At 42.6% G+C, this 27,747-nt stretch overlaps 1 protein-coding gene across 2 annotated transcripts in view; it reads left to right on the plus strand.

Moving 5' to 3' along the window:
* Nucleotides 1-27,747, plus strand: part of rbms3 (RNA binding motif, single stranded interacting protein) — a 199,557-nt gene that overhangs the window by 107,936 nt on the left and 63,874 nt on the right. For both annotated transcript variants that reach the window (XM_053861544.1, XM_053861545.1), the window contains exons 5-6: nucleotides 19,236-19,393; nucleotides 23,841-23,920. In XM_053861544.1, coding sequence (XP_053717519.1) covers nucleotides 19,236-19,393; nucleotides 23,841-23,920 — 238 coding nt within the window. The remainder of the gene's footprint in view (nucleotides 1-19,235; nucleotides 19,394-23,840; nucleotides 23,921-27,747) is intronic.

Genomic DNA, 27,747 nt, shown 5'->3' on the forward strand with positions numbered 1-27,747 from the left:
AGGGACTGGGGAAGAATCTGGAACACAAGAGAGTCGGACTCGAATCTCAAGCCTGAAAACTGGGAGAAGAGAAAACACACCCGGAGTTATGCTCAACGAGGTGGTGATAAAGTGAAAGAGCTCTGTGGTGGTGGTTAATCACACACACGCACGCGAGGGATAAACTAGATGGATATATAACTAAAAAGTGGAACGAGGAAGAACGAGAAAACAAAAGTTGCGGCTGAATTGGAATTTGTGCGGGGAAGAAATTTTGAAAATGTCTTGGACGAGAGCGAGCGCATGGAAGTCTTGGAAGGGAATTTTACCTGAGTGGGAGTTGAAGCTACCATCTGGCAAACACAGCTGGAGTCTTGCATATATCCATGGAAGGATCGATGAGGCGATGAGCGGCAGCTGTGTTTGCCTGTAAAGTTGGATGGAACAGAGGAAACAGAAACGACAGGGAGTAACAAAATAAAAGCATAGGAAAGGACACGGAATGAAAACGGTAAAAATAGAACGGGTTAAAGTGCGGACATGACAATTTGAACGCCACTTTTGCGCAATGCTGCCTCCCACATTCTGAGGATGTGCCGTTAATGGGTGTCCTATTTCTAAGTTACATGTGGTTTTAGGGCTAAGGTTGAGGGTTAAGATTGAGGATTAAGGGAGGAATTGGTTCACTTCCTAATGGACAGGTGGCGTTCTGGGGCGGGGATGGAGCCAAGTGCATTTGGAGTCATTTTGGCTGAAACCTTGTAAGAAGTAAAATGAGTAGTGCCCTGACTGTTATTCCTTTCAAGTTGAAATAGCACCTCCTACTGTTTCGGAGAGCAACTGCAGCATCCCCAGAGTGCCATGTAAATGAGGAAGTACCAGCACTAGAAGTTAGTGTGTGTGTATTTCCTTCATTAAGCTGCAAGGGCCTCGCGGGAGTCTAACACTTTTCCCACGCATCAGTAGCCAACCACACAAGCAGCGAAAGGCTGACTTTCTGCTGTGTCTTTCAGCAGTACCCAAAGCCGCCTCCTCCGTCCCTCTCCTCTGCTCTTATTCTGTTTCAACGTCCATCTTCTTCTCTTTCAAGCTGGAATTTGCTCCTGGCACAGTTTAAATGAAACTTGCCCTCTTACCGACGGATGCTAACCTTTAATATTCTGGCCCTTTGTTGGCAAGTGTATATCAAACTTTCATCATATAATATGTATTGCAATCATCTAATACCCCCCCTCCACTGCAACCCTCACTTTGATATGTTTGGTCCTGGCAGCTGTGGCAACTTTCCAGCCAGAAGATTGCATTTCAACTTTGACCATGACTGTATATGAATGCAACTCCTGTAATTTTAATGTTATGCCAGACTAGTTAATGAGCCTTCCAGCACACATCACTTGAAGTGTTGTCAAAAGGGAAAGAAGAATCTTGGCAACGTTTGTTGTTGTTGCAGTAAGTGTGAAGTTAGCTCCGTGTCCATCAACATGCAACTTTGGAGTTGTACCTTTAGGTCAGTGTTTGCTTTGGTATGTAATTTATTCCAGGCCTTGCGTGTGTATTTCAGGCCTTCTGGGGACATATATAATGGAGTGGTGGGCCAGATTCATCCCTTGGGCTTTGTGTTTGAGAAGTGTGATCCAAAGTATTCCAGATTATTGTTTTCACTCATGAACTGAAAGTTTTGTTGCCTGCCAAATATTGCTTGGTGATGAAAGGATCGGTGAGTCTGTCCCAAGGACGTGCTTTTACAAGACTCAAAACCAGAGTTGGTACCTTCACCACATGAGTCATCTCATAGAGAAGCTTCTAGCAGACAAACATATTACTAGTGCTGATGAAAGTATATCAGAAGACATGCATTTGGGAAGTGTAAAGCTGTAAATGCACTAACCATTTATCAAAGTGTGATGCATCCTGTTTAATGTGGACGGTCAGAGTGATTGATCTCGTCTGACTCAGTCACATTCTCAGTGTTCTGATTAGCTTTTCCTGTAGACCTTGTTCTTCCTCCCCTTGTGTTCCTTCATTTGTATAAGCGTTGCCCCTCACCTTTTGACTTTCCTTGGATCACTTGTAATAGGTAATCGGTGCAACAAAATCACTACATCCAAAACAAGAGTCAGCTTTTGGACTGCAAAAGAAAAACAGGGTCAAAATGTCAATCCAAATAAATAATGAACTGTCAATCGATCGCTATTTCTGTGAAACATACAGCCAAATGTGTTTTTTTAAATGAATTCCATGTTAAAAAGGGAAGATTGTAAATGTTTGTGTGCAATTCAAAGCCGAGCGTGACGCTACATTGCGTGCCGCTGGCCAGTTTTGAATGCTGCCAGTGAAACACAGTATTCCCCTCGACGGCCGCTTGGAAGGACGTCGATCCAAATTTCGGAGTTTGTTGTAAATCTTCCCCCATATATCACTCCTCTGTGTCCTCCAGCTGATTTCCCCGTGCAGAAAAGCCCCGTAGCCTCGTCTGCATTCCTTTCCAATTAAGCAAGCATCATCTGATTCCAATTACCCTAATTATAGCAGCCAGGAACGCGAGGCGTAGAAGTAGAGCAAAAAATATGAGCTCACTTCTCAGGCGAGGCCCTCGTCTTGGTTACGACGACAACAGTAACCAACAACATGCCTTCTCTGCGACGTCCAAAACACAGCTGTCCAAGTTTCAGCCATCTTCCCGGTTAAAACATATAAAATAGAAAGAGTGTGTGCAACCACAACAAGCTAAACAAGGTCAGGCTGATGGAGGGACGCTGGTGCGGTGAATCACACCCTGATGTGATAATGCTAATCCCCTGGTCTGCCTCATAGAAGGACACCTCGTGGCTAATGTCTGTATGAAGTCACATTTGTGAACCCTTCAGTCTGTCATCGAATACAAGCTGCTGATGTTACCGATGCTGTATGTTAACACAATCCATTCATATTGATGCAAGAAGTCATATTTGGTCTGTGAAGTCTGCTCACTGTTATTATGAATATTACTTATATTCATTTATTAATGTATACAGCATGTATTATTCATGAGAGTGCCATTTTTATTCCGTGTTAATTACTCTTTTCCCACCAGCAACTTTACCTCCTCCCTGGTCCCACCTTTCCTTTTCAAGTCCTCTTTTACTACATCCAGTACTCCAGTGGAGGTGGGATTAAAAAAATAAAAGAATGCATTTACAACAAGCCAGTTTGAAATATGCCATTAAAAACAAGGCCTTTTCCTGTTTCTTACGTCTATTAAACAACTATCTTCTTCTTCTTCTTTCGGCTTCTCCCTTCAGGGGTGGCCACAGCGGATCATCTTCCTCCATCTCCCCCTGTATTCTGCTTCCTCTTCTCTCAAACCTACAAACCTCATGTCCTCCTTCACCACCTCCATAAATCTCCTCTTTGGCCTTCCTCTCCACCTTCTGCCTGGCAGTTCCAACCTCAACATCTTCCTACCAATATATTGGCTCACTCTCCTCTGTACATGTCCAAACCATCTCCATCTAGCCTCTCTGACTTTGTCTCCTAAACACCTGATATGTGCTGTCTCTCTGATCTACTGCTTCCTGATCCTATCCATCCTGCTCACTCCCAGAGAGAAGCTCAGCATCTTCATCTCTGTTACCTCCAGCTCTGCCTCCTGTCTTCTCCTCAGTGCCACTGTTTCCAAACCATACAACATTCCCTCACCACCCTTTTGGACACTTTCCCTTTCATCCATGCCGACACCCTTTTGTCACACATCACACCCAACACTTTTCTCCAAGGATTCCATCCTGCCTGCACCCGCCTCTTCCCCTCTTTCTCACACTCTCCATCGCCCTGGACAGTTGAGCCTAAATACTTAAAATCCTCCACCTTCTTAATCTTTCTATTAAACAACTATCAACAATCCAAAAAGTACAGCTCTCGCTCTTGTTTTTAATGGAGAAAAGAAACAAGCGCTCCATCCTTGACCCCCTTGATCCCCGAGTCGCTCTTGAGTGAGATCATTGGCTACCAAACATTGAAGCGCTTTTTCTTTTGCTTCTCAAAGTTTTAGAGCTTCCCATCTGTCACTCCTCTCCTTTCACCTCTCTTTCTGTTCACTGGCTGATGATGTGATTCATGATACAGTCTCCTTTTGATCCTCGACGCTGCATTGTTGTCAATGAAACGGCAACACTTGAGGATGGGCCGCCTGCTTGCGCTGGTGCTTGACTCACATGTGAAACAAACTCGTGCAGTTCATCAGCTGTGGAGAGAAGATGAAAGTCTTACTTGACAGCTGTGGCATCAAACGTCTGGCCCCCGTTAATGATGCAGACGTTCCCAAATTAAGAGCTCATTAGATGGCGTCCAGATAACAAGCGGATGAGCCAGACAGTTAAGCTGAAGGATTTATAGAGTTGTTTCTTACTTAATGATGTTTGTTGTGCTTTGGCAGCACACGCTCGATGCTTGTTGTAATCCTGTGTTATCAATTGAGGGTGTTTCACCCAAACCCGTGAAGGGGCCCCGACAGATCTGGACCACCGGGGAGGTTTTGTGCGGCAGAGGGATGGTGTCCCCTTCAGTGATGAAGTGAGTGCTTATGGAGACGACCAAGCCTACAGGGACATTGACAGTTAATTATCAGGGGACATAAAGCAGGTGTTGACGTCAGACCGCTGATGTTATTTTCAACTTCACCTTGTGTTTGTCCTTCCCTTTCGCTCCCTCAACTCATGCCGACCTCTGAATAATGTGGCTCCTGTCATCTTTTGGGGTACGAGGCGCTAAACAGCGATGCTAATGCCGTCCCGCCGTCGCTGACGTCATGTGTGTAAAGTCAACGTGCGGCTTATAAACAGCATTTTATTGCCTCTTTAGTATGAGATCCGCACGTGTTTGCTGTTTAGCTTAATGTGATTGACTTGCAGGGTACTTCTAGCTCATTCTCCATTCGCCTGTATCTTCATATAATGTTCTATGACACTTACTCTCCAAGAATTGTAACAGATGGGCCGCAAGAATGGAGTGTGATGTCAACAGATCCCTGCAGTCTGTCGTTACAGTATGTGAGTTCTCCGCCTGTTCTGGTGAAGAAAGTGCTTAGCCAAAAGGCAAATATCTCCATTTACCAGTGGCTCTCCATTTCAACCCCTTCAGACCATGACAGAAGATATTGGACGGCAGGCTCAGAGCAGAGCCATTCATTCAGTAATACAATACATTTTATTTTTATAGCACCTTTCTGAGTGACCGAGATTTAAACAAAACGGACAAGAATAGAATGTCTGCACATGTACGTGGATGGTGCTTTGACAGAGAAGGCGCAGTCTCCCTTAGATTTAAGCTGTAACACCTGCAGAGACAGCCAGATCCCCAAGACCTGAGGATCCTGGATGGCTTGCTGAGGTCAGCCATTCTGCTGGGTATTTATGGACCAGCCCAGGACGGGATTTAAAAGCTACTGATAAAATCTTAAAAATGAGTCTGAAGTAAACACTGAAGCCTTAAAGCTAAAAAGGGGTGGAGCTGTCATCTGTTATAACTAGTGTCCTCACTGCAGAGTTCTCTTGGAGGTATGGTAGCGATACCAGTAAAGAGAAGATGACACTTGTTTTGACCACTGAAAATAGATGCAACTTTTTTATGGAAGTCACGATTCAACTAGAAAGTAGAAAGCCCAGATTTGGGGCTATATAAGTTACATTCTCGGACAAGGAACAAAAGATTTATGACTTGTATTTTTGACTGCTTCAGCTGAAAAGTAATTAGCATCAAGACTCAACAAGACGACGGCTAGAAAATCCCTCACTGGCAGATAAATCTGTGCGTCATCCGCATAGCAGCGGAAAAAGATACGCTGCAGTGCTGGAAGAGGTGGGCAGTGGATGGAAAATAAGATGGGACCTGAAGTGAAGTCTCCCAACAATATGTCCGATCAGGACGACGCCAGGAAATACAGGCGTGTCTGACCTGTTTCTTGCTGGTGCGAAGTTTGGGCCTCTTCGCTTCATCCGCTACCCTCGTGATGGTGGACTTCATCTGGTTGGTGAAAAGGCTCATTACTTAGCAATACATGGTTGTGGTCCCCAGTGAGGGTTTGTTGGGCTCAGATGAACGTGTCGAGCGTGAACCTATATTTACATGTTGTCAGCACCTCGTCAGTGCTGCTTGAACTGCAAATGACTCTCCCCCCCCACATTTCTCTCCCCTCTTTATTGCTCTTGCTTGAAGGCTTCTCCTTCAGTTTATAACTCACCTCATTTTTCTGTCATTCGCCTCCTTATGGTTTTGCCTGATATTAGAGCGACCCTGCCAATTTCCCGTGGAACAGAGTTTCAGCAATGAAGCTGACTGGGTGGGAACCTGAGGTGGGTCGTTAGTTTGCTCTCACTTCGTCATTAGTGTCCATAACAAACGGACAATTTCCTCCCGCACCCTCGCTACAGGCCATTTAAGATGATAATTACAATGTAACATGCCGTCCCTCAATATAGGTCATCCACCGCTAATGGCACATGCTAAAACACACAAGCAGGAGGCCCAACTTGAGCAAATAAAACTTTCATTCATTGTTACGTGCATCACATTTTACTCCTCCATATTGACTTAGGGCTCGTACTTCGACAAAAAAGACAACAAAGCCAATTCAATATAATAATAATATAGAATAGAATTTATATACAACTAAATCGACAGTGGAGTCTTGAGCCAAGCCTGGAAGTTGTAATAACTGTTTTTGTTTTCAGAGAACCTCAGTGAACTCAGCAAAACTCTCGGTTGTTCACATCTCAGGCTTGAGCCGAGAGTCCACAGTGTGAAAGCCGTCTACTAGGATGTTCTTCCCTTCAACATAAGCTAGCGCCTTTGAGGAATCCACACTCACTCAGACGCAAATCGATCTGGCATCTGTGAATCTACATTAAAGTATCATTCATGTAACTATACGAACTGACACCTAAAGAATTTAAGTTGGTATGCACACCTTTTGTTAAAATTGTCAAATAATAAAGTGAAATAAAAAATAAAAATGTTACAATTATACTATTATTATGAATTTATTCAGGGAAATAAGTAGTTTTTCTTCATGCAAGTATGTGCTGTGCCAACATAGCTCATTTAATGTGCTTAAAAAAGGTAAATATTGAACATGTATTCTGAAAGTGGTGCTTGTGTCACCCTTCAATATTTTAAGAACATCAGCTTCAAGTGGACTGTTCTGTAACTAATGCCATAATGTTGAAAATGAAAGTAGATGCTGAACAGATCAATGAACAGTTACGTTTTTGTAACATTTCTCGGCAGTTTTCAAGTCAAGCAATGTTGTTTCACATGTGCATTTGCTCAACAAAGAAACTGAAGCAGTTTTGATGCAAAAAGCAAAACAAATCTTTTATCATCCCAAATAAATGACATTTAGAAATGTACTTTTGCATTCAAAACTTTCATACAGTATGAAACATCTATATTTGCATGCATCTTTGTATGTGATGCGTTAGCAGCTGTGTGTGCATTCAAGGAGGAAACTAATATTTCTGCTTGTTGTTGTGTAATTGAAACTCATTGCATCAGTTCCTCCATTGGAACTTGATGGATGTTACATAAATGTTGATTTGTTCTGAGTGGCTTTCCCCGCGCACAACACTTCCATTATTGCTTTTTTATTACTTTTGTTGTTGCTGTTTTCCATCGAGAAATAATAATTCTTTAATATATATTTCATTAATTCTTCCGCTCTCGCCTCCGCCATGTTTTCATTCCGCTGTGGATATCCGGCGTCGCTAAGGCGAGGCGTTTCCGCCGCAGTCAGTCATATGATGCTCACAGTGCCGCGCGGTTTCGCGTTGCAGCCGCGCCGTTCCCTGGTGAGTAGTGGCACATTAAGGAATAACAAATGAGTCCATGACCCTGGGTAGTAATTCAGGGTGTGTTTATGGAACTGGGAAACAGTGTATGCTATTTGTTTGCAGTACATTCATGAGTGAAAATTGCATTGTGCCACCATTTGGAGAGTGAGTGATGAAGTGTGGAGAAAAACAAAGAGATTGTCAGTCTCCTGTTTTCCTATGATGAATAACCGATCCTCAGACAGAATCCCACATCCTGTCTGTCATCCACTCACTAAACCTTGTCAACACATTCCTGTCTACACTTTTTTTTATACAGCAGAATAAACAAACACACACAAACAGCCGACTGACAGGGTGAACATCCTCCATGAAGCAGTTGGATCGTCCCTGTGGGTCAACGCAGAAATAGAACAACCTTTTAAGCAACCTCCAATACTTCAAGATTTCCATTTAGGAGAAAAGTTATGCAATTGAAAACACTGGGTTTTTATATTTCAAATCATTTTAGAAGCTGACGACCAGCAAAACTCTTTAGGTGACAGGTGGTTTTGCACTTTACAAATTAATATGGATGAGTGTGTAACATGCAGCAGGCCACATCAAACGCCAGCTGGACTCAGCCCCTTGACCATGATGTTGAAGCGTAAACATGAAAACATAAGACGCTGGAATGTTATCCTCACGAAGGGGCTACAAGGAATTCTTTAAACGTTTTCGGCCTTGGCTCACTTAAACTCTCGATCTTTTCACCCGAATGCCCCTGTGGGTCAGTTCTCAACCCAGACATGTGCAGACAGAACACAGGCGTATGGATGCCGCCTTTTGAAGTTACTCAACATCCATCGCCACGGCTCATTTGACAACGAGACTGTGAAGTTAACACGCGTGACAATTTTAAGAAGCAGTGAACCCCGGCGAGGGCAGCTCAAAGAACTGCATGTGGTCAAGATTTTGACAAGCGCTTGCAGTGACTCTGAAGTGGAGTGAAAGGAAAGTAGCTGCAGAGCCTGCAATGTATTTTATCTGTATCTGAAATTGTTTTTTTGTGTGTGTGTCAGAAGGCCAGAAGTCCATCTCTGCAGTCTTTTAAAAGACAAGTCTTGGATTCTAAATAGATTTTTTTTTTTTTTGCAGTATCCTGGCACTGTTATAAAGATGGTTTTGCATCAGTTTTTCGACTTCATGTGTTTGAATCTTTATTTTAGAATCGATGTTTCTTATGAGCTCCGAGTTGCTGCCACATCAGCACCTGAAACAGGTTTGAGGTGTGGACAAAGAAAGAGTACGAGAGCTGTGAGAGGTGAAGTGAGGATTGTGGCACATAAAACATTTCAGTCTCCAAGTGTCAAGTCTTTGGCGGTGTGGAAAGAAAAAGCTTATGTAGACTAGGATTCTAGGACTGGTCAGGATAGATATTCTCATACATCCATGTCAGATGGTGATCTTGGTGAGACGGTCAAAGTATCTTTTGATTTCCGGTTTGGGTGACGCCAAGGATTGTGAACTATAATGTATTTGTATACACTTAGATTGCTTTTCTCCACGTCATCTTGGTTTCAAATGCTAATGTAAATGAGCTCCTTTTATGAGGAGTTTTACTCTTATTGACAGCCAAATATGTTTTAAACTCATGCCTTGAATGTACGAGGCTGTAAAGTCCAAGTATTTGAGTCCAAGTATTTATTTATATTGGTTTTAGAGCAAGTTCAATGTCATAACTTCACCATCAGAACTGGCGTCAGGTAGGCTGACACCTGCTAAGGCTAGGAAAACAAAAGTTGAATTCATATATATATATATATATATATATATATATATATATATATAAGCTACTCTCGATTTGGGTGTAATTTAAGTCTGTTAAAACTCAGAACATTGTAAGAGTGGGGCATCGCTACGTGATGTACATGATCAGAATTCCCTCATGGTGTTACTGTTGTCACTGCTGGTTATTCTGGGAGATCAAATGATCTTAATTTCCATTTAATTCTGGAATCATCTAAAATGGACCGGCGCTGTGCCCCGCCACATGATGTCGTCCAGGAAAAATTCAATCTCAGAAATGATATCATGAATGATGCATAAGATGGAAAAATGCATTTACCCCGCCGACATCACAATAAGCTGCTGTTGCAAACACCATAATGGAAAAATACCAAGGTTATGGTGATGACAATGGATTATGAAAACTGAAAGACTTTTGCGGATGTTGCGTTTCCTGGAGCGGGAGGAGCGCTGCGATGTAAACAAAAGAAAACACATGAATACCTGAATACTCATACTAAATACTAATACTAAAAATGAGCAGTTTTTAAAGCAGTGTTGGATTATGAGATTCACAGTCGTTGGTAGTCTTGAGTAAACGACTAAGCCCGGGTGTCCATGTGGTTTTTAGAAAATATTGCATGCACGTTTGATCTGACCTCATGACCCGTCATTTGACACTTAGTCTGAATTAGACAGAAAATGTTCAGAGGTTTGCAGTAACACTAGATCAGGGAATTTATTGTTTGAAAGTGTAGCATATTTGGCAGAAAAAAAAATCAAAATTCTAACCTGAGTTCACTCTATACAACAGGTTACTATTATACTTACTTATTATGAACAACAAGAGAGCTAATCATAATAGTAATAACTGTAGCTTGTTGATGTTTTGTTAATCTGGATTGTGTTCCCGAATCTAAATTATTTCTCATGTACAATGTTCAGCCTGGGCCACATGTGCACCTCCATTAAAAACAACTGTATTCATTTGTTTTAAAAGTGTATTTGACTTTGTTTTAAATAAACTTTTCAAAATGTTTCTAAAAAATAACTGTATCCAGTCGACTATGGATGCAGTTCTGTGAATTCCTACGAATTGCTTCACCTCAGAAACATGTACATAAACTCAAGGTGCAGATACTTCCCTGACATTCATGCATTTGTGACTTTGGTTGTCCTTGCTGGAATTGGCACCACTGGATTTCATCATATTTCTATTAGCATATTCTGTTTCTCATCATAGTACGGGTTTAACTCAGTGTTCACCATTTTGCGTAATAGTTTATCTTGATTTTTTGACCATTTCTCAGAATACTATATGTGGATATAATTTATTTTTTTAGTCAAGAAATATACAACTGGAGACTAAACAGTCTTATTGTAGTGCATATTCATTCACAAAACACACCCTTGAATCTATATTGCTGTGTTTAGAATGTGTTTCACAGTTATTGAACATCATATGCAGCTCTCAGGCAGTCAAATGAACATACACTACCATTTCATGTTAGCATTCATATCTACTCTTCCAGTTTTGAGGGTCAACTTTCTTCTGATACATTTCAAGTGTTTGAAAAAAACTGCCTTTTTAATGCACTTCATGGGGGAAAAAGAGAGGACGGCGAATGTAAAGTGGAAACTAGCAGAAGGTAGAGAATCCGATGGCACCAGGGAATTCATTTCCCTTATTTGAACATCAAATGATGTGAAAGTGCACAAGTGAATGGAAGATATGTAGGTGAATATTAATGCCTTCTCGACTTTAATGGTCTGTAATTTACTACTTTAATCAAGAATCTTTCATGCATTCTTAAATGTGAACAGAAGCATTTTTGACTTCATGTTTAGAACTGATGCCTGCAGTGAAGGCGTCCATTCGTTTTCAGGATACTTTGTCGCCTGCGCTGATGGAGAAGCAGCTTAGCTGAGAAAGCGAAACCAAGACGTATCACCTGTGTATTAGCGCACCCGAAGGCTCAATAATGTATCACCCACTTTTGTTCCAAATGCAGCATCTATCACCTCTGTGCATGTTTATAACAAAGCAGTGAGACAGTCCCTTTCCAAAAGCTGAAATATGACAGAGATTTGCACCACGGTCCGTGCGCTGCAGTGTGTGTGTGTGAGCAGTGTGTGTAATTATGAGACAGACTAAATGCTGATCTTAAACCCAAACTAAACACCTCTGTGCTTTTGGGCCACAGCTGCATTGTCATTGGCTTGGATGGTACTCGAGGGCAGAATTCTGTTCTGCTGAATGATGTCATGCATTAAACTGCAGCATATGATAATTTAAAAGATTTTTATTTAATCACTTTGTTCAAATCCCCTCGATGGCAGTTGAGCAAGGTGAACCTCTGCTTTCCAACCGTCCAGCTTTTATTACACTTCTTTAGTGTTCTGTTGACAGTGTGTCTGATGGAAGAAAGAGAGGGCCTTGTTGCACTTCAGCTCAAAAGAGAGGGTCTCATCTGACGTTTTAAAGGACGTTTACGATTCAACATGAGCTGCTTAAGGAATTCATTTACACTTCAGGAAGTCTGCATTACGCATTTGAGTAGCTATTGTCATCATCTAACTTATAAAGCTATCAGTTGAACAAAGTTAATGATGCCAACTGCAGCTGGGATATAACCTAGTTTGGCCTGAAACAGTTCCCTCATATTGTTCCCCAATGAATCACACTTTCAGTGTCAGGGTTACTCGGAGTGTAAATTCTGAGTGCACCCGGATTGGTCCACGTTCGAACCTTGGATTTTTGTTGGCAAAGCTTCTGTTTGATTCTATTGAGCCATGTTTGCTAAAGAAACATGCTTTGAAATTCAACAAGGTCTCATGATTATTGGTTCCATGCGGCTCACTGAGTCACCACTCGATGTTAATGACAAACCTCTGTTGTTGTGAAGCGAGATCGCCACACAAAGAACCAGATGAGTAGTTTGTTTTCTGTATGAGCTGAAGCTCGCAATCCTATCATGCCAGAAATGTTGCTGTGCTCGAACAAAGGTAAACAAGCCTCTTAACAAGCTCAAATGCACTTGTTTTGCAAGTCTAGTTAGGTATTGCAACTTTAGTCAGGCTGTGAAATGAAAATAAAATAATAAATTAATAAAATGATGGCCTTCCTTAAAGGATAAATGGTAGTTATTATGCCATTCAAGAAGTTTTTCCGAAAATCGTTCGACACAAGAGGTTCTTGAGTTTCCTGGTCGCAGTTGGAAATAGCTGCCAAGTCTAAAATGGGTGACAGTCTGTGATGTTCAGGCGTGGATGTGGGTTTGAAGTCTGGATTCATATGAGGTTTGATAACAGCCAGTGTGTTGAAGAAGCACTTGACAATCGTCTCTTCAAAGGGAAAAGCAGAGCGAACTTGCCATCCACTCATCAGTGGAAGTGAAAAATGTAAGGAAGTGTTCATCAAAGGGCTGAAAGCTGCCTGGCTGACTCCCCCTGCTGTTGTCTGACCAGCTGACTCCTTGTCTGACAGAGTGATTGCTCCTTTGTTGTTTGGCCACTTTGTCTCCAAATACTCCAGATCCTGCCAAATTAAAGAGACGCTTTTGAAGTGAGCTGATATGCTCATATGCCTTTCGAACTCCCCGAACTCGCCGCGATCTCGCCTCTGCCTTCCACTCGGTTTGCCTGCTTGTCTTTCAGGATGCATTGTGCAGACTCAGACTCCCACAGCAGGATCTGAGATCAGATAGTCAACTTATATACAGGAGAACAGAAACATTCCCTCTGGCTTCTGCAAACATGTCAGCAATGTTTCCTCGCAGCACAGCCAACGCAGCAACTTTGCAGTTTTCTCACACCACGCATGTGAGCCTCCGTTGTATTTGGCTTTAATTGTGCTCCATCAGGGCAGCGTCTTCTTCAAGATGACAGCCAATGCAGCTTGTGAAGGAAGTGGAGCGGTGCATTGTGGCAGCTGTGCACATAACCACACTCACCAATGCTTTGAAGCAGCACTGCAGAGCCAATTACGTATACATCTCTCATGTCTATTCCAAGTAGAAGATACACACTATTAAAGGGTCTCGGCAACCAGTTGCACTTCCTCACCAAATATCACATTTTCACAGAATCTTGCGTGAACACACTTGAATTAATTGTCACCTCAGAGTCAAGATTATAATAATGTTTCTGTTGGAAAGACAGCACAGTTCTATTACTTTCACAACAGTTGATGGGTAAAAATGAAAGCTGCCACGGAGGAGATTAAATATCATGGAGCTACAGGAGCACATCAAAACTGTGCCGTGGCAATTCAGTGATGTAATCAGAGCTAAAAGTGTCGTGTGCTGGAACACCATTCTCAGCAATGATGTTCCCATGTCAGGTGTGGAAGCATAGAAGCTCTGGCTGGTTCCCGAGGTCACTGTGAGTGCAGGTTTTACGAGCCACATGTAATGGTCAGTGATGGGTCTGAATGGCTTGAGGGAATTGAACCTCTACGATGCTCTGTAGAGGTCGGCTCTTTGAAAGGGGTTTCAGAGATGCACGCTTCACGAGCATGAGGAGTTAGAGTTCTAAGCTTGGGACAACACGATCTGCTGCAACACATCCCCAAGTGTCGGACCAACAGACTCAAGAACTCTTTTGTACACCATGCCATCGTACTTTACAACTCCTCACTTGGGGGGAGGAAGTAGTAGGGTACGCTACACTACATAGTAATGGACATTTGTTCAATGTGCAATAACCGTCTCTCTAGTACAATAATCTATTGTAATGCAGTTTAATTTTTATTTTTTCTGTGTGATGCTCTTCCTGACTGAAGTCCTAAGACGTCCCATATCTACTATGTTTGCATCCAGGGTAATGCTGCGGCATTTCCTGAGGCCATAGTCCACGACAGTATATACTGTGTATCAAGTAACATCAGAGGACGACTAACAGTAAGCTCTTACTGTAGTCAACCCCCTGCATCCTGTGCATCCACAAAATGCGAAGGGAAACATTTAAGTCCTTTCAAAATGCCGTTGCATGTTGTGGACTACTGATTTCTGACTTAACAATAGTTGAAATGTTATGCCAAAGTTGAAATGTTATGAGTCAAAATGTAGCCAGTCAATATACACACTTTTCCATGTGCACCAGCTCAGTGGATCCAGACCTGAGAGCCCAATAAGAGAATGTGAAACATCTTACAACTGAGTTTTCTTCTCCCTCAGGCGTTGTCAGAAGCCAACATGAGCTCTCCTTAATGTCTGTCACATCTGCCTGCCATATCGCCTGCCTTTGTCTGTCTGTCTGACGTCAGGTTTTGCAACTATCTTCGATTCTGTTTTCCCTTCTTCTAGTTACATCCCCTCCACCGCCCCCACGCACACACCTTCTCGACTCTGCTGCTCTGCAGCATGGTAATGTTCTCCAGAATTACAGTGAGGTAAACAGCAGTGTGTCAGAATGAAATAACTGCCATGGGGCTGTCAGCTCCGGTGAGGGGGCCATTCGTCAGCGACAAATGACACGCCGGTACCTCCACCCCCTCTCTGTCAAACACACAGTTGGATTCCTCCTGTCTTAGTGGTGGCGAGGTGAAGGAATTATGCTCATCAAAGGCCCAATGTCGCCCGGAGGCTTTCCATTAACCTTCGACAACACTGGTCAATGGCAGGAGGACAAACAATAATTGCTCACATACGAGGAAAAACTGAGGCAAGGAAATGGATCTATCTCTCTATCTCAAGCTACTGTTGCCAGGAAATTTGTAAATGGCCTGCAAACAGAAAAGTAGTAGCCAAGATGACTTAATTCCTGGCTGGCATCTAGTGATGGAATAAGCAATTGGCAGTTTGTTTACCTTTTCACAACATTCACACTCATGTTATGTCAGTCATCAGATTGAAGTCAAACACTCTAAAATGATGTGTTGTGTTATTGTGTCTTTTATTTATTTATAGATTTATTTTGTTCTTTATTTCATTTGGATTCCAGTTTAAAAGCATGACTTGCATCAACACAGCAAGTTTATGTCACTGTATTTGCAAAACTAGTACTGTCTTTGATGGCATTGCTCTAAATCCCAGTATTGCACAGTGTTGATATCATTTCATCAGAATTTGTGTGCCATTAATTTCATATTTAACATCACATCACTGAAAAGATGCTGAAAAGAGTCATTAAAAACCCACACACCCATCTGAACACAACTGGTTTCTCCTTCCTCAATTCAAAAATGATGTCAAGGAAACTAGCAGATAAAATAATAGTGTCCTACATAGTCAATCAACCAGAATGAGCAGGTTCCCATGCAGATCAGCATCACCAAGGATGGCGCTGCCCAAACACCCAAGCGGCGTTTGCTGTCTTTCATTGTTCACTGAAGCAAAAGCACAGCAGGAAACGTACAATCTGGCTTAGCCGGGCTGTTGGACCTCTCTGTCAGTCTTATTTTGTGGACGCTTACTAGTTTTATTTATTTATTTGTCCATTTCTGCCAGTTGCCCAAACTTCTGAGGTACACAGCCACCTGCAAGGATGCTTCTTACACAGAACAAATGTGCTTTATAATCCTCATTATGGTCTGAGGATTCGCAAAAACAACCGTTCTGAAGGAGAATTCTGATCATGTGTACCATACCATTGTTCATAACATTGGGCTCTAGTTTCCAATACGTTGTTTTTCGATCAAGACAACACACTTGGGACCAAACAGATCAAGATGGCATCAATTGAGAGTGGCATATTTTCAAAACAGTAAATGAATGACTAATGTCCTGATGAAGGCTATACACACAGAAACATGCAGGAAAAGTCGATAGATTTCCATATGCCGCCTGAAGGCTTGGCATTCCATCTGCTAATGTGTGTGAAGCATATAGCTTCATAAGGTTTGGAAAAAAAAGATGATGATTTCATGTCTCATTTAGCATATGAGCTTAATCCCCAGTCTTCTTATGGTCCATATGTGATGACTGAATCTCAACTTTCACTCACATACATGGACACGTTTGCATGCGCAGATCAATTACCGGCTGGTTTTTATCTTGACAGCCTTGTGTAAGCAGAGGGGGACGTTATATTAAATCTTCTCGTGGAGTGGGCCGGCCCCGTCTCACCTCCTGTCGAAATGCTCGCATTTCCACTCCTCCCTGTAACCTGCTAATCTGGGTATTTAGGGCTTTGTAGTGCGGAACGTCGCCAGAGAAGAAACTTGGGAAAGCGGCCGTGCGTAGATGAAGCCTCCCCTTGATAATCCCCCGCAAACTGAGCCCAAATATTAACACACAGTCTTTTACCGCATGAACCGTCACATTCTCTCAGACTGGAGTACCTTCATTCAGTTGGCACTCACATCAACTCGTGTCATTAGCTTAGCCAAATAGAAGAGCCGGCGAGTTAACTCTTTGATCCAAACGTCCTGTCTGCATTGCAATTAGATCCTATTTTAAATAATCCTGAAACGTATCTTAACCAAGGAAAAAAAAAGAGCACAGCTGTGGGGGCTTCGCAAACCCGGGTTTGGCGGGAGAGTGACACGTGTACAGTAGATTTTCTCAGGCAGATCTAATGAAGCCTCTTTCAGGAGCAGATCCTGCGTCACACACAAACTCCACGAGCTCCTTCCCCAACAGAAAGAAGTGAACCTGCGGTGGGAGGAGGAGTTTGGTTCGCTGTGAAGCAGAGGTAATTGAGTTCCTGGTTAGAGGAGAAAGAGCCGTGCCCCCACCCTCCCACCACCACCACCACCCTCTAACCCTTTTTCACATTGAGCATCGACATTCTCCCAGAGGCTTTAATCAGATCAAACATGCCCTGTCAGATAAGACGGCTAATTAATCAGTGGAGGGAGCGGTCTTTTCCTCTGACAGACGGAGACGTGGAGGTGAGATGCTGGAAGCAGCACTTCCTCGCCACTTCCTTAACCTCCTCCTTCACAATTAAGAAAAATCCAAACAGATGAAGACAGGACCGCCTTTGCAAGAGACCAATAATACAGTATTTATGCCGCCTGAATTTTCAGAGCTGAAGTCAAATACATTTGAACATGTTTTCAAGAACTTGTACATCGTACAGGTATGCAAAGGCTAACTGCACTTTCCCAGCAACACACTCTCACTCCCTAGGTATCAAATCAGACGTCCGATTTACGTGCTGACGCAGAGGTGTTTTGAGAAAGGCAAATGTTTTCCCTCCCACATGACATTCCGAATGGAGCGGGTGAGGCCAGGGCGTGACAATCAGGAGCTGTTCCCTCTACTTCATGTTTGTTCTTATTTGCTGTATGTAGCACATTACAGTATGTCTGGGAACAGAGTGAAATGCATCATCATTTGAGGAATGGGCAGCAATTTTTGTTTATGTCATTGGGTGCTCAAAATGTTAATGTTATGGTGCTGTGTTGTGAGAAATGGAAAGTGCGAGGCGAGTATGTGACCCAAGCAATCTCTGTGGGTGCTTGAACCCCAAAGCACTCACAGAATGTGCACCTATGAGGTGCTATATATACAAAGTGACACAGTGAAAGTTGTGCCACCCATAAACCCTGACCTCTTTATTTTATGTGATGCACGGAAACATTGTCAGGATATGGAGTGGAAGGCAGAACCTGTGTTAGGAATAGGGGAGGTTGAATTCTGCGTCACTCCAGGACGCAAAAGTTGTCTTCAAAATTGTCGCAGTTTGACCCAGTAGGTGGGAGAATGTGTCGCTCTTAACGGATGCCGATGTGTGTGTTCACTTGGAACCTTCACACCTCAGCCTGGATGGTGGCTTCAGAGGTGTTTCACTACCTCGCATGACTGGTTTGATGTTTGACATAGCATTTTAGACTCTCATCAAAAGCTCTAGCTCATCAGGTGGAGTATGTGTCCTTACATTTTACACATTTGCTTTGATATTGTGTCTCGTCTCTCTTTCGTAAATCAACTTGATTCTGTTCTTCAACATTCACTCTTGTACAAGAATGTTTGTGAGTGAATGTTGGTTACAAGCATCTGGTGGAGACTGAAAGCTCAAGAATGAAGTGTGGTTTGCTTTGTATCAAGAGAGAGGCTGTGGCTTCCTGTCAAAATGCCTCCTGATCTCTCATGAGCCTCTCCTCATGAGGCTCTGCAGCATTGTTCAACGTAGCTTCAGAGATTTAATTTTACTTAGCAACCCATTTATACGTGTGAAATAATTTGGCTTCATAGACCTTCCACATGAATTATTAATTACATTGTTATTAATACCGTTTTAAGTAGCCTGTGGCAAGAAAAGATTTCTATTTCATTTCAAACGATTGCATTTAAACAGTTTCTCGGTATAACGGAGCACATTTTCTTCCTCTTCCTTGGCACGTATTTTGAGTTTTCCAGACGAAAACCCCAAATACATCCGATTTGTGTTTGACAATGAGAGCCGGCGTGTGCGACTACACACGGTTTGTGTCTCTGCAGCCCCATGGGTCTTCAGCTACCTCAGCCTGAACCCACAACCAGCTGCAGAGCTTTTCAGACTTAACTTCTGCCTCAGGGCGCTGCACAAAACACGGTTTACGTTGTACACTTGCAGGCTGATTTCTCCAGCATACACTGCATTCAAAGCTTTTAGGTTTCTACTATTTGAGAATAAGAATGCACGCACATGCTGATGTAACCATTTAGCTTTTATTTAGTGTGTTATTGGTAACAATCGGTCCTCAACTAATATTATCTTTCCCTTATCTCTTCTCTTTCTTCTTGTGACCTGAAGCAACAAGAGCAAGATCCTACCAACCTCTACATCTCCAACCTTCCCGTTTCCATGGATGAGCAGGAGCTGGAGAACATGCTGAAGCCCCTCGGCCACGTCATCTCCACAAGGATACTGAGAGACGCCAATGGGGTCAGCAGAGGAGTCGGCTTTGCCAGGTACTTCCAACCAAGAGCTGTTTCAATGCCTCAGCAGCCTCCTGCACCTCTGTGTTTGTGGTTTTATTAATACAAAAGTGCTGTCCACACAAAGCACTTAAGTTGCTTCATTTGCATGTATATTTCTTACACTACCACTCGTCCATTTTTTGAATTTTATTGCACGGTACATCACTCGCGAGTGGAGATTTCCTGGCATCACGTTGTTATTTGGCAACAGGATGGCGTAGTAACGGATGAGTGTCGAGCTATGTAGACCAAAACCTGCATAATACGTACATGATTGATGTGTTACAGTTAGACTTTACACATCTACATTTTTGTTATTTTAAATTTAAAATCAAACTGAAATCCGTTGGCTTCGTGCTCTCTGCTTGAAGGCATGTACAGTCAGTAGTACCATCACACTTGGAGAGCCACAAACTGTAGGAAGATAAAATAAAAATCAATGTTCGCTCAAAGTTTTCACGTCTATTCTTCGTCATTTCAGTCAAATTCCCCGTTATTTCAGTTAAATGTCAAGTGTCTGCAGGTGATTATGTATGACACGTAGCAATGTTTTCTGAATCATACATCAATCAATACATCACATCAATACAAACACATTTTAATAGCCTTGAAGAAAGTCTCAGATTCACAGCCAGGAAGTAACATGCTATTCAAACTAGAAACTAGAACAAAAAAAAACAACAACTGATAATTATAAATATTAAATATTAAATGATTATTCACATTTAATATTTGATACCATAATTAACATAACGTTAACATAATAATCAAATTTAGTCCGCGTGAGCTTCAACATCAGTGCTCCAGTGTTGGGCCAACTCTTGGCTGCATTAAATACACATTTGTGCTTCTATCCTGAAGTTTTTTTGGACTTAAAATTCCAGCCTTGTTCATTTTCCTTCATCATGGATGCTTGGTTATGACTGTGGTGCACCTGGAAAAATGAAAGAATATTTGTATGCGAATACTCTGTTGGATCAATTATTAATATTTGTTTGTAAAACTAATACGTTTTTCAAATGTGAAAAAATGGAAAGGATATTTATGCATATTTCTTTAAATAATTACAGCATTGTGCTATTTTAAATGTTAATAAATGTTATATTCACTGTACTGTGTTGCTAAATAATCTTAATGTGAAGTGTTCGGAAGGGTTGCTCATGTATTAAGTAATTTTTTTTTTTCCTCATCAAAGTGAAATGTACAGTAAGTCAGTGCAACCGCTGTTTGCACTCGCAAAGGTTCATGGACCCCGTAATTTCCACACTTACAGCTCAGCTATTGCAGCCGTATTTCCCCACCAATCCCGTTTTATTTATTTTTTCTACTTAAGAAAGTTTCCACTTCAGTTTGTTAATCCCCCAAAGTCATAAACCTCTCCGTCCTTGTCCTCAGTAGTCGCCAGACTCTCATTCCGTTTTGCACATTCCCACACGCCTACATGAAGTAGGCCACTGACGGCCACAGAACAGCCATTTTATGGGATTTTTTTTTTTTTTCTTAATCACTTGCTTGCGCTAGATTTGTCTCCTAGTCCCTGCTCTATTATGAAGGGTTACAGCAGGACAGACGGGAGCAAACACTCTTCCAAACGTGTAGAAACTGGAGAACGCCTTCAACGAGGCGAATACACACTTGTGCACAATGATGTTTGTGTGAACATCTACTCGCGCCGCTCAAAGTTGGCAGCCACCTGCAGGCCAGTTAGCAGGGGACTGCGACAACCTTCACCAGGCCACCTGTTCAACCAGGTGAGGAACGAGGAGATGATGGAATGGGAGATTGAGACAGCAGGACAGGGAGAGAATGTCATGGAGGAGAAAAACGAATCTGTGAGATCAGGAAGGTGATGGGAAAGTTAGAGCGCATGGGAATACTGCATTAAAAGTTTGTAGAAATGATATATCATGGCTGCAATGAGGGAGTTCATAAGTCAAAAAAAGGAGAAAAGAGAAGGACAGGAGTAGCTGGGAAGCTGAGCTAGCATTGAAAGAAAGGGAGCCATACGTCAGATGTACAGTATAGGCAACTATAGATGCGTTACCTCTTAGTGGCCATAACAATTTGGCTCACTGTTGTGCAGGAATGTTTACTTACATTAAGTTGAATATTGCAGATAATCTGTAATGACTCTAAGATGTAATACAAAACAGAAAATCTAACCAGAACAGGATTCATGTAAAGCATCAGGGACTGACCACTCACTGCTACCTGACCTCAGTGTTAACCGCTGGGTTAATATATGGGGTGAGTGAGAGTGTGTGGTTGTGTTGCCTCGGAATTGACATTGCTTGTTTCCCCCTTTTGATTGACACCTATGACATGAAGTCCTTTCTGTTTATGGGTGAACAGAATGTGAGCCGAGCTAAGGCACGTCTCTTGAAGGTTCCAAAACATGCTCAATGGAGGAGAGTCACCCAGGTTGTGGAACTACAGTGAAATTAGTTGGTTATTTAGTCCAGATCCAGCGCTGCGGAGGTCTGTGATGATGCAGGCTCTCAATTTAGCCCCAAATTTTTACTGACAGAAGGCATTATTCCACCTTGTTATTGCAAATAAACGGCATTGTGTATTTATTAAAAGTGAATAACACTCTTAATAAATACACAAATAAACCCATGGTCCCAGAAAATTGGTTTTCATTGGCTGACATTGAGAGTAAAAACTTTACTGACAAATCCTCAGACCAGTACCCGCCTTTTTTTTTTTTTTTTACTCCCATCCATGGTACTCATTTCTTTTTCTTTTTTTTTTTGTTTTTGCTGTGCATCACTGAATAGTGAACCCTGAAGCTAAGAAGGTAAACGCATGTAAACACAGACAGACAGCTGCTGTTGGGAGGACCATGAGGGGCATTAGAAAGTAAACTGAGCTAAGTGTTTGTGGGCCGATCCATTACCGTTATCAGAAGCCATTACTCCAGCTGGAGCACTAATCGTTGCAGACAGCAGCACCTGATGCCATTAACCAGCAGCACACAGAAAAGCCTCGCTGCCAACCTGACTCTTCCACCGACTGACCAACAGTCTGGCTGAGCGGACCAACAACCCCTCAGCCTTATTTGCTCCATGTCGTCCCACATGTTTTCTGTCCAGCTGGCCTTGAGACAAAGTAGTAGGACGATGAAAAGTCAAAGGCGGTTCAACTCGTGTTGAAACAGAATGAGTGAAAGCTTTTGCTCCTTCTTTCGCAGCCGCTGCAAGTAGATTCTGAACTCATTTATACCAGATCAGGATTTATTTAAACCCTTTAAAGGTAATCATCACAGGGTAATTGGTTCCTCCAAAACTGCCTGAGCCAAAAAAAACCAACAGCGGTATATTGTATGAATTTAAACTCACCAATTAAGATTATGCTGTGGCTGTTATCCAAACTGTTCTTTCTGACAACTGACTCACCGACTCTGCGGTAGGATGCCTTCTCTGCAGCTTGGAATGGCTGATAACTCGAGTTATGTTAACACTCGAATGTTGACTGAATCTAACATCAAACTGTAAGAATTAATACAAAAGGCCGCAAGTTTTGTTTTTCCTGAAGAGGTGGAATGTTAAAAATAGAAAGCAATTGGAATGTAAGGTGAAGACTTCAGAATACATGAGAAGGAGAAGAGGATGAGAGGAATGGGGTAAGAGAGAGAAAGTGGGGTTAACGGTGAAAGATGTAGGAAATAAGTGAAGTTGAAGGATGGGGAGGAATGAGAGAGATGTCACAAAGAAGAGGTGCAGACAGAGTGTGAGTAAGATGGATGGGACGATGAAGAAGCTGGGGGGAAGAAGAGCAATAGGAGAGGTATGAGAGAGAGAGAGGTGGAGTGGGGGGCAGAGGTGTGAATATTTTTGGAGTCAAAAGTGAGTGAGAACTAGAGAGCAAGGAAGTTGAGGGACGCCGTGAATGAATTCAGTGTGCTGATGCACCAGCTAGGTCAGGAGGCTGTCTGGCTGCGGCATCCACCGATGGGAAATGCCAGCAGATAAATCAAGTGTTTAAAGGCGATCAGATGGTGTCAGATGAACTTTACTGAATTCCAAACTACTTCATCTGACAAACTCTTTCAGAGTCATTTAATTTACATTAATATGAGATCACAACTGAGGCGTGATCACATATTGCTTATCTAAATATTTGTGACAATCGCATCATAAATGTTATTTTACATCAACATTTATTTGCTTAAAGAAATAGTTGTGAAGTAAATGAGGTGTACAATAGTAATAATAACTTTTTTTAAAAGCATCAATTTCAATTTAAATTAAAATCAACAGATCAACAGAATCTCATAATTGAAGCTTGGATGTCTGAGGTTGTCTTCGTGATGATGGGTTCGCATTTTGGGAATAACATTTTACTCATAGAAAATAGCCGCCAGTCTCTCACAACACAAGAACATGAGTAGCTAAATGTCCGTTGATGTTCATACACTTGTCACCTTTTGCTACAGGATGGAGTCCACAGAGAAATGCGAAGTAGTGATCCAGCATTTTAACGGGAAATACCTGAAAACTCCTCCTGGAATCGCAGGTGAGTCCCATTTAAATGTTCCCTCCGCAAGTAAAAACCCTTCACCTTGGAACTGAGAAAGCTTTTGTCTAATTCCATTATGCAAATCGCACAACTGGCAGACAGCTTGATAGATTGTGTACATCGTCAAACCTGACGCTCAAACTTTGTTTCTGATGGCTCTACAGGTCTCGTGTCTCCCTCCCTCTGTTGCTATTCATTTTTACTTCTCCGGCTGAAGAGAAGCCTCTTAATATTCACACTCATGCTTCTCTGATGTTCTCCGCAATCTACTTAAGAGCTTGCACTCTCCCCTTTTTCCTTCGCTGCTCCTTCTCTCCTTTGCTTCTATCATTCTTTTCTGCAGTGACCTAGAGATTAAAAACAAGGGGTGGGGGGGTGCTAGCATGGTAAAAGAGAAAATGGAGGGAGACTGTCAGGAGTCTTTGTTTGAAATTGACCCTTCCAATTACAGTAATCCCTTAAGAATTGGGGTTGTATTCCTCTCCCCCCGAGATAAGGGAAAAATATATGTCTTACTTTTATACATTTCAAGCTTTTAAATCCCTCCCTGTGCTCTCGTAAACCTTTCCCACGTTCTCCCTTCCTTCACCGTGTCAAAGAGTCACAGTACCGCCACGATAGTCAGCAGCTTCCTGAGGTACCGAATGCTTCGGTGTTCAGTGAACACTTAGAAAAAAGGTTTTCCTCACATCGTACGGCCAGGCACAAGACTATGGTGACCCGTCACGCATGGATACAAACTGGACAAGGTCGACACAGAGTGATGTGTTTGTCACGCTAACCCAGAGTATATTGAAACATCTACAACATAATTTTAGTACACAGCAACAGACAATTTAGACTGGCATGCCGATTGGAACCCAGCTTAGATTCTTCTCTCGCCTTGATCCATGATTGATCATTGAAAAGAGGTTTCTGCCACAATCCTATGCGATGACAGAAAAAAAAAAAGTGAGAAACAGTGGGGGCAAAAATAGAAGAAAGAAAGGTGCTGGCTTTGCACTTTTGGATGCCAGGCGCAGCAGCGTTCACAGCCTGCCACACTTCCCTGCAGGCAGCGTGGGCCAGACAGGGCAGTTCTGTGGAGACTCTCCTTCACCCTCTTGGCAATTTCATTAAGAGTATTCACACTTTCCACCTGCAGCAGGGAAACAGGCCAGCAGCTCTCGCTCAACTTTTCAGGAATGTCTTAAATAGGCTGGAACTGGAATCTCCATATACTATCATCAGGGGAGGTTGAACTGTATAAATTACCTCACGCAATATTTGCCTCATCTCCAGGACGTTTCAAATGTGTGCAAAGAATCATTAGTAACTTCCTTACCCCAGGGAGCCCCTTTAAAATTCAATGAATGAATATCCTTTTTGCCAAGGTGGTTTTGAGAATGTGCCAGACTTTAATGGCTGCTGATGGTTTCTCAAAAAAAAAAAAAAAATACATGTAAGGTTTGCACATTCAAGTCACCAATAGCTCGCCATTGCTCACATGCAAAAATTCCACTTCACACAAAAGTTGGCATGATTCAAAGTGTACAAAGAATTGTTGGCGATGATGATCATAAGATCTCCATACGACTCTATAGCCTTATCTGACCTGGATTCATGGTGCCAACCTCTTCAAACACAATGTACTGTAAGTGTGCTCCAGTTGTGTGCAGACCTGGGAAATTCACAGTTGCGTCCCCAGGTGACCTCAGTCATGTACAGTAAGATTTCCCAGTTAGGAGGTGGGAGAATTCTTACCACCCTGAGTACGCAAGGATGGCTTCCCCAGATTTAGAAAGGGCGTTAAGATTCCAAGAAATGTGCCAAAACAAACTAACACATTCCGCAACTTTGTTTTTTCTCTTCATCCTGTTTTGTGCTTACAAAGGGGCCATATTTATCAAGAAGTTGCTTATGTGAGGTCAACACGTGGGAATAGCTTTTGTGGACGTTTTTATATTTTTTTTTCCGGTTTCTGTTTCTGGAACACAACTGAACTCAGCTGTGACATCATTCCCAGCTCCAACTTCCTACATCCAACGCAACTGGACCGTAGTATATACTGTATACACCAAGTCACATCAGATTGTATTGGTTGAGCAAACCTATAAGGAGCACCACAACATGCGAAGCAACGCGAATTGAGGGGAAACATTTCATTCATCTGAATTCAACTCAAGCCTAATACATCAACGTGCAGCACAGAAGACTAGATTTTCGTAAAAATTGGAAGAAAATTTTTACTTGACAACAGGCATCATGCAATGCCTTAGGAGTGAGAATGTGCTACAGCTGCTAGACTGTTCAAGTAATTCTGATGCTTTTCAATGTTCCCTACCTTCAAATATGTTCATTCCCAACGTACCTAAGATGGTGAAGAGTTTTGTTACTGTGTCTGGCATACAGTGGAACCTCAGTTCTGGACCACAATCCGTTCCAGACGGCCGTTCGAGAAGCGATTTGTGTCATCTGAATCAATTTTTCCCATTACAATGAATGGAAAAAGAAATAATGCGTTCCAAGCCTTAAAATAGGCTTTTGTAGGAGTGAATGTAGAGTGTCTGCTGCAGGTGGCTGTTCCTCTATGTGTGTGGCCGCTGCATGTGGGAGGGGTTGTTGAGTGAGTGACGTCTCTCCAGAAGTGAAGAGGTGCCCGGTGCGTGTCCAGCTCTGAATGTGCGCTTCTGTGCAGTTTGGCTGTGACAAAGTCATAAACCAAGTAACGCTCTGTCCCAGACTCACCTCATCCCTGTCCCAGCTCCAGCCCACAACAGGACATCAAACCCTGGAGTGGAGGTGTGGAGTGCGAGCACCTCCCCTGTGACACTCCACCACGGTCCAGTGCGGAGACAGGAAAGGTTTACCACCTCAATATGAAGAAAAAACAGTCAGTAAATGTAGCTACACGTCTGCATACAGAGGCTGCGTAATACACAATAACAAAGCGCGTCGTGGGTCAGCTGATCGCGCGTTATGCTTTTTCCGTTTTTTTTCAGGGGCGTTCGAGTTCTGGATTTTCGTTCAAAATCAGAAGCAAAAAAATCTCGAAATTTTTGTTCGAACTCCGATTTGTTCGAAGTCCGAGACGTTCGAAAACCGAGGCAATGCACATTTGTGTGTGTAAAAAGTGTTTGTAAACGGGGATGCCAACTCGTGGAGTCTCCTCAGTTGGAACTACACCTCCCATTCCTCACGCATTTCTAGCCAAGTAAGTGTACAGATTAATTCCGGCGGTACTCAAGACAGCACAGTTTTCAGTGACAGCGGGCAGAGAAACCAGCTCATTACTGTAGTTAATTTTCAAACTGACAGCGGGCTGGTCCGATCATAGCTAGCCCAGCACAGTCAGTCCTACCTCATATCTCAAACTGAAGCTTGCCTCACCAGCACTTCATTATGAGGTTTTATTTAGCGATACGCCCCATCATCCTGACATCCTGTTTGTGTTTTTGACCTCACAGGTATATGAAGTGCTCGCGTGTTAAACCATAAGCAAGAGTAATCTGCTTATAAATCTCATCCCTGTGTGTGTGTGTGTGGCTTGTTTATAAGACAGGATGATGTTCCCAGCCTCAAATGGTGAATAAATGGGAGTCTCATTAGCATTATATGGATGTTGACATTCCACTCAGGTCGGCGTTAGCGATGTGTGACTGTGTTTGTGCTGATGTGGCATGTGTGTGTGCGCATGTGTCAAAGGCTTACAGTCATGGTTGTCACACAGTGAGATCTACACACATGCTCTTCGACACGCACACTTGTGTTTATTGCGTTGGTGTCAGGGACCCTCCTGAGGTTTGCAGCTCAACTGTCAAAAGATGGGAGACTAAAGAAGCCAC

Source organism: Synchiropus splendidus, chromosome 4, assembly GCF_027744825.2.
Source record: "Synchiropus splendidus isolate RoL2022-P1 chromosome 4, RoL_Sspl_1.0, whole genome shotgun sequence".
Classification (NCBI taxonomy): domain Eukaryota; kingdom Metazoa; phylum Chordata; class Actinopteri; order Syngnathiformes; family Callionymidae; genus Synchiropus; species Synchiropus splendidus.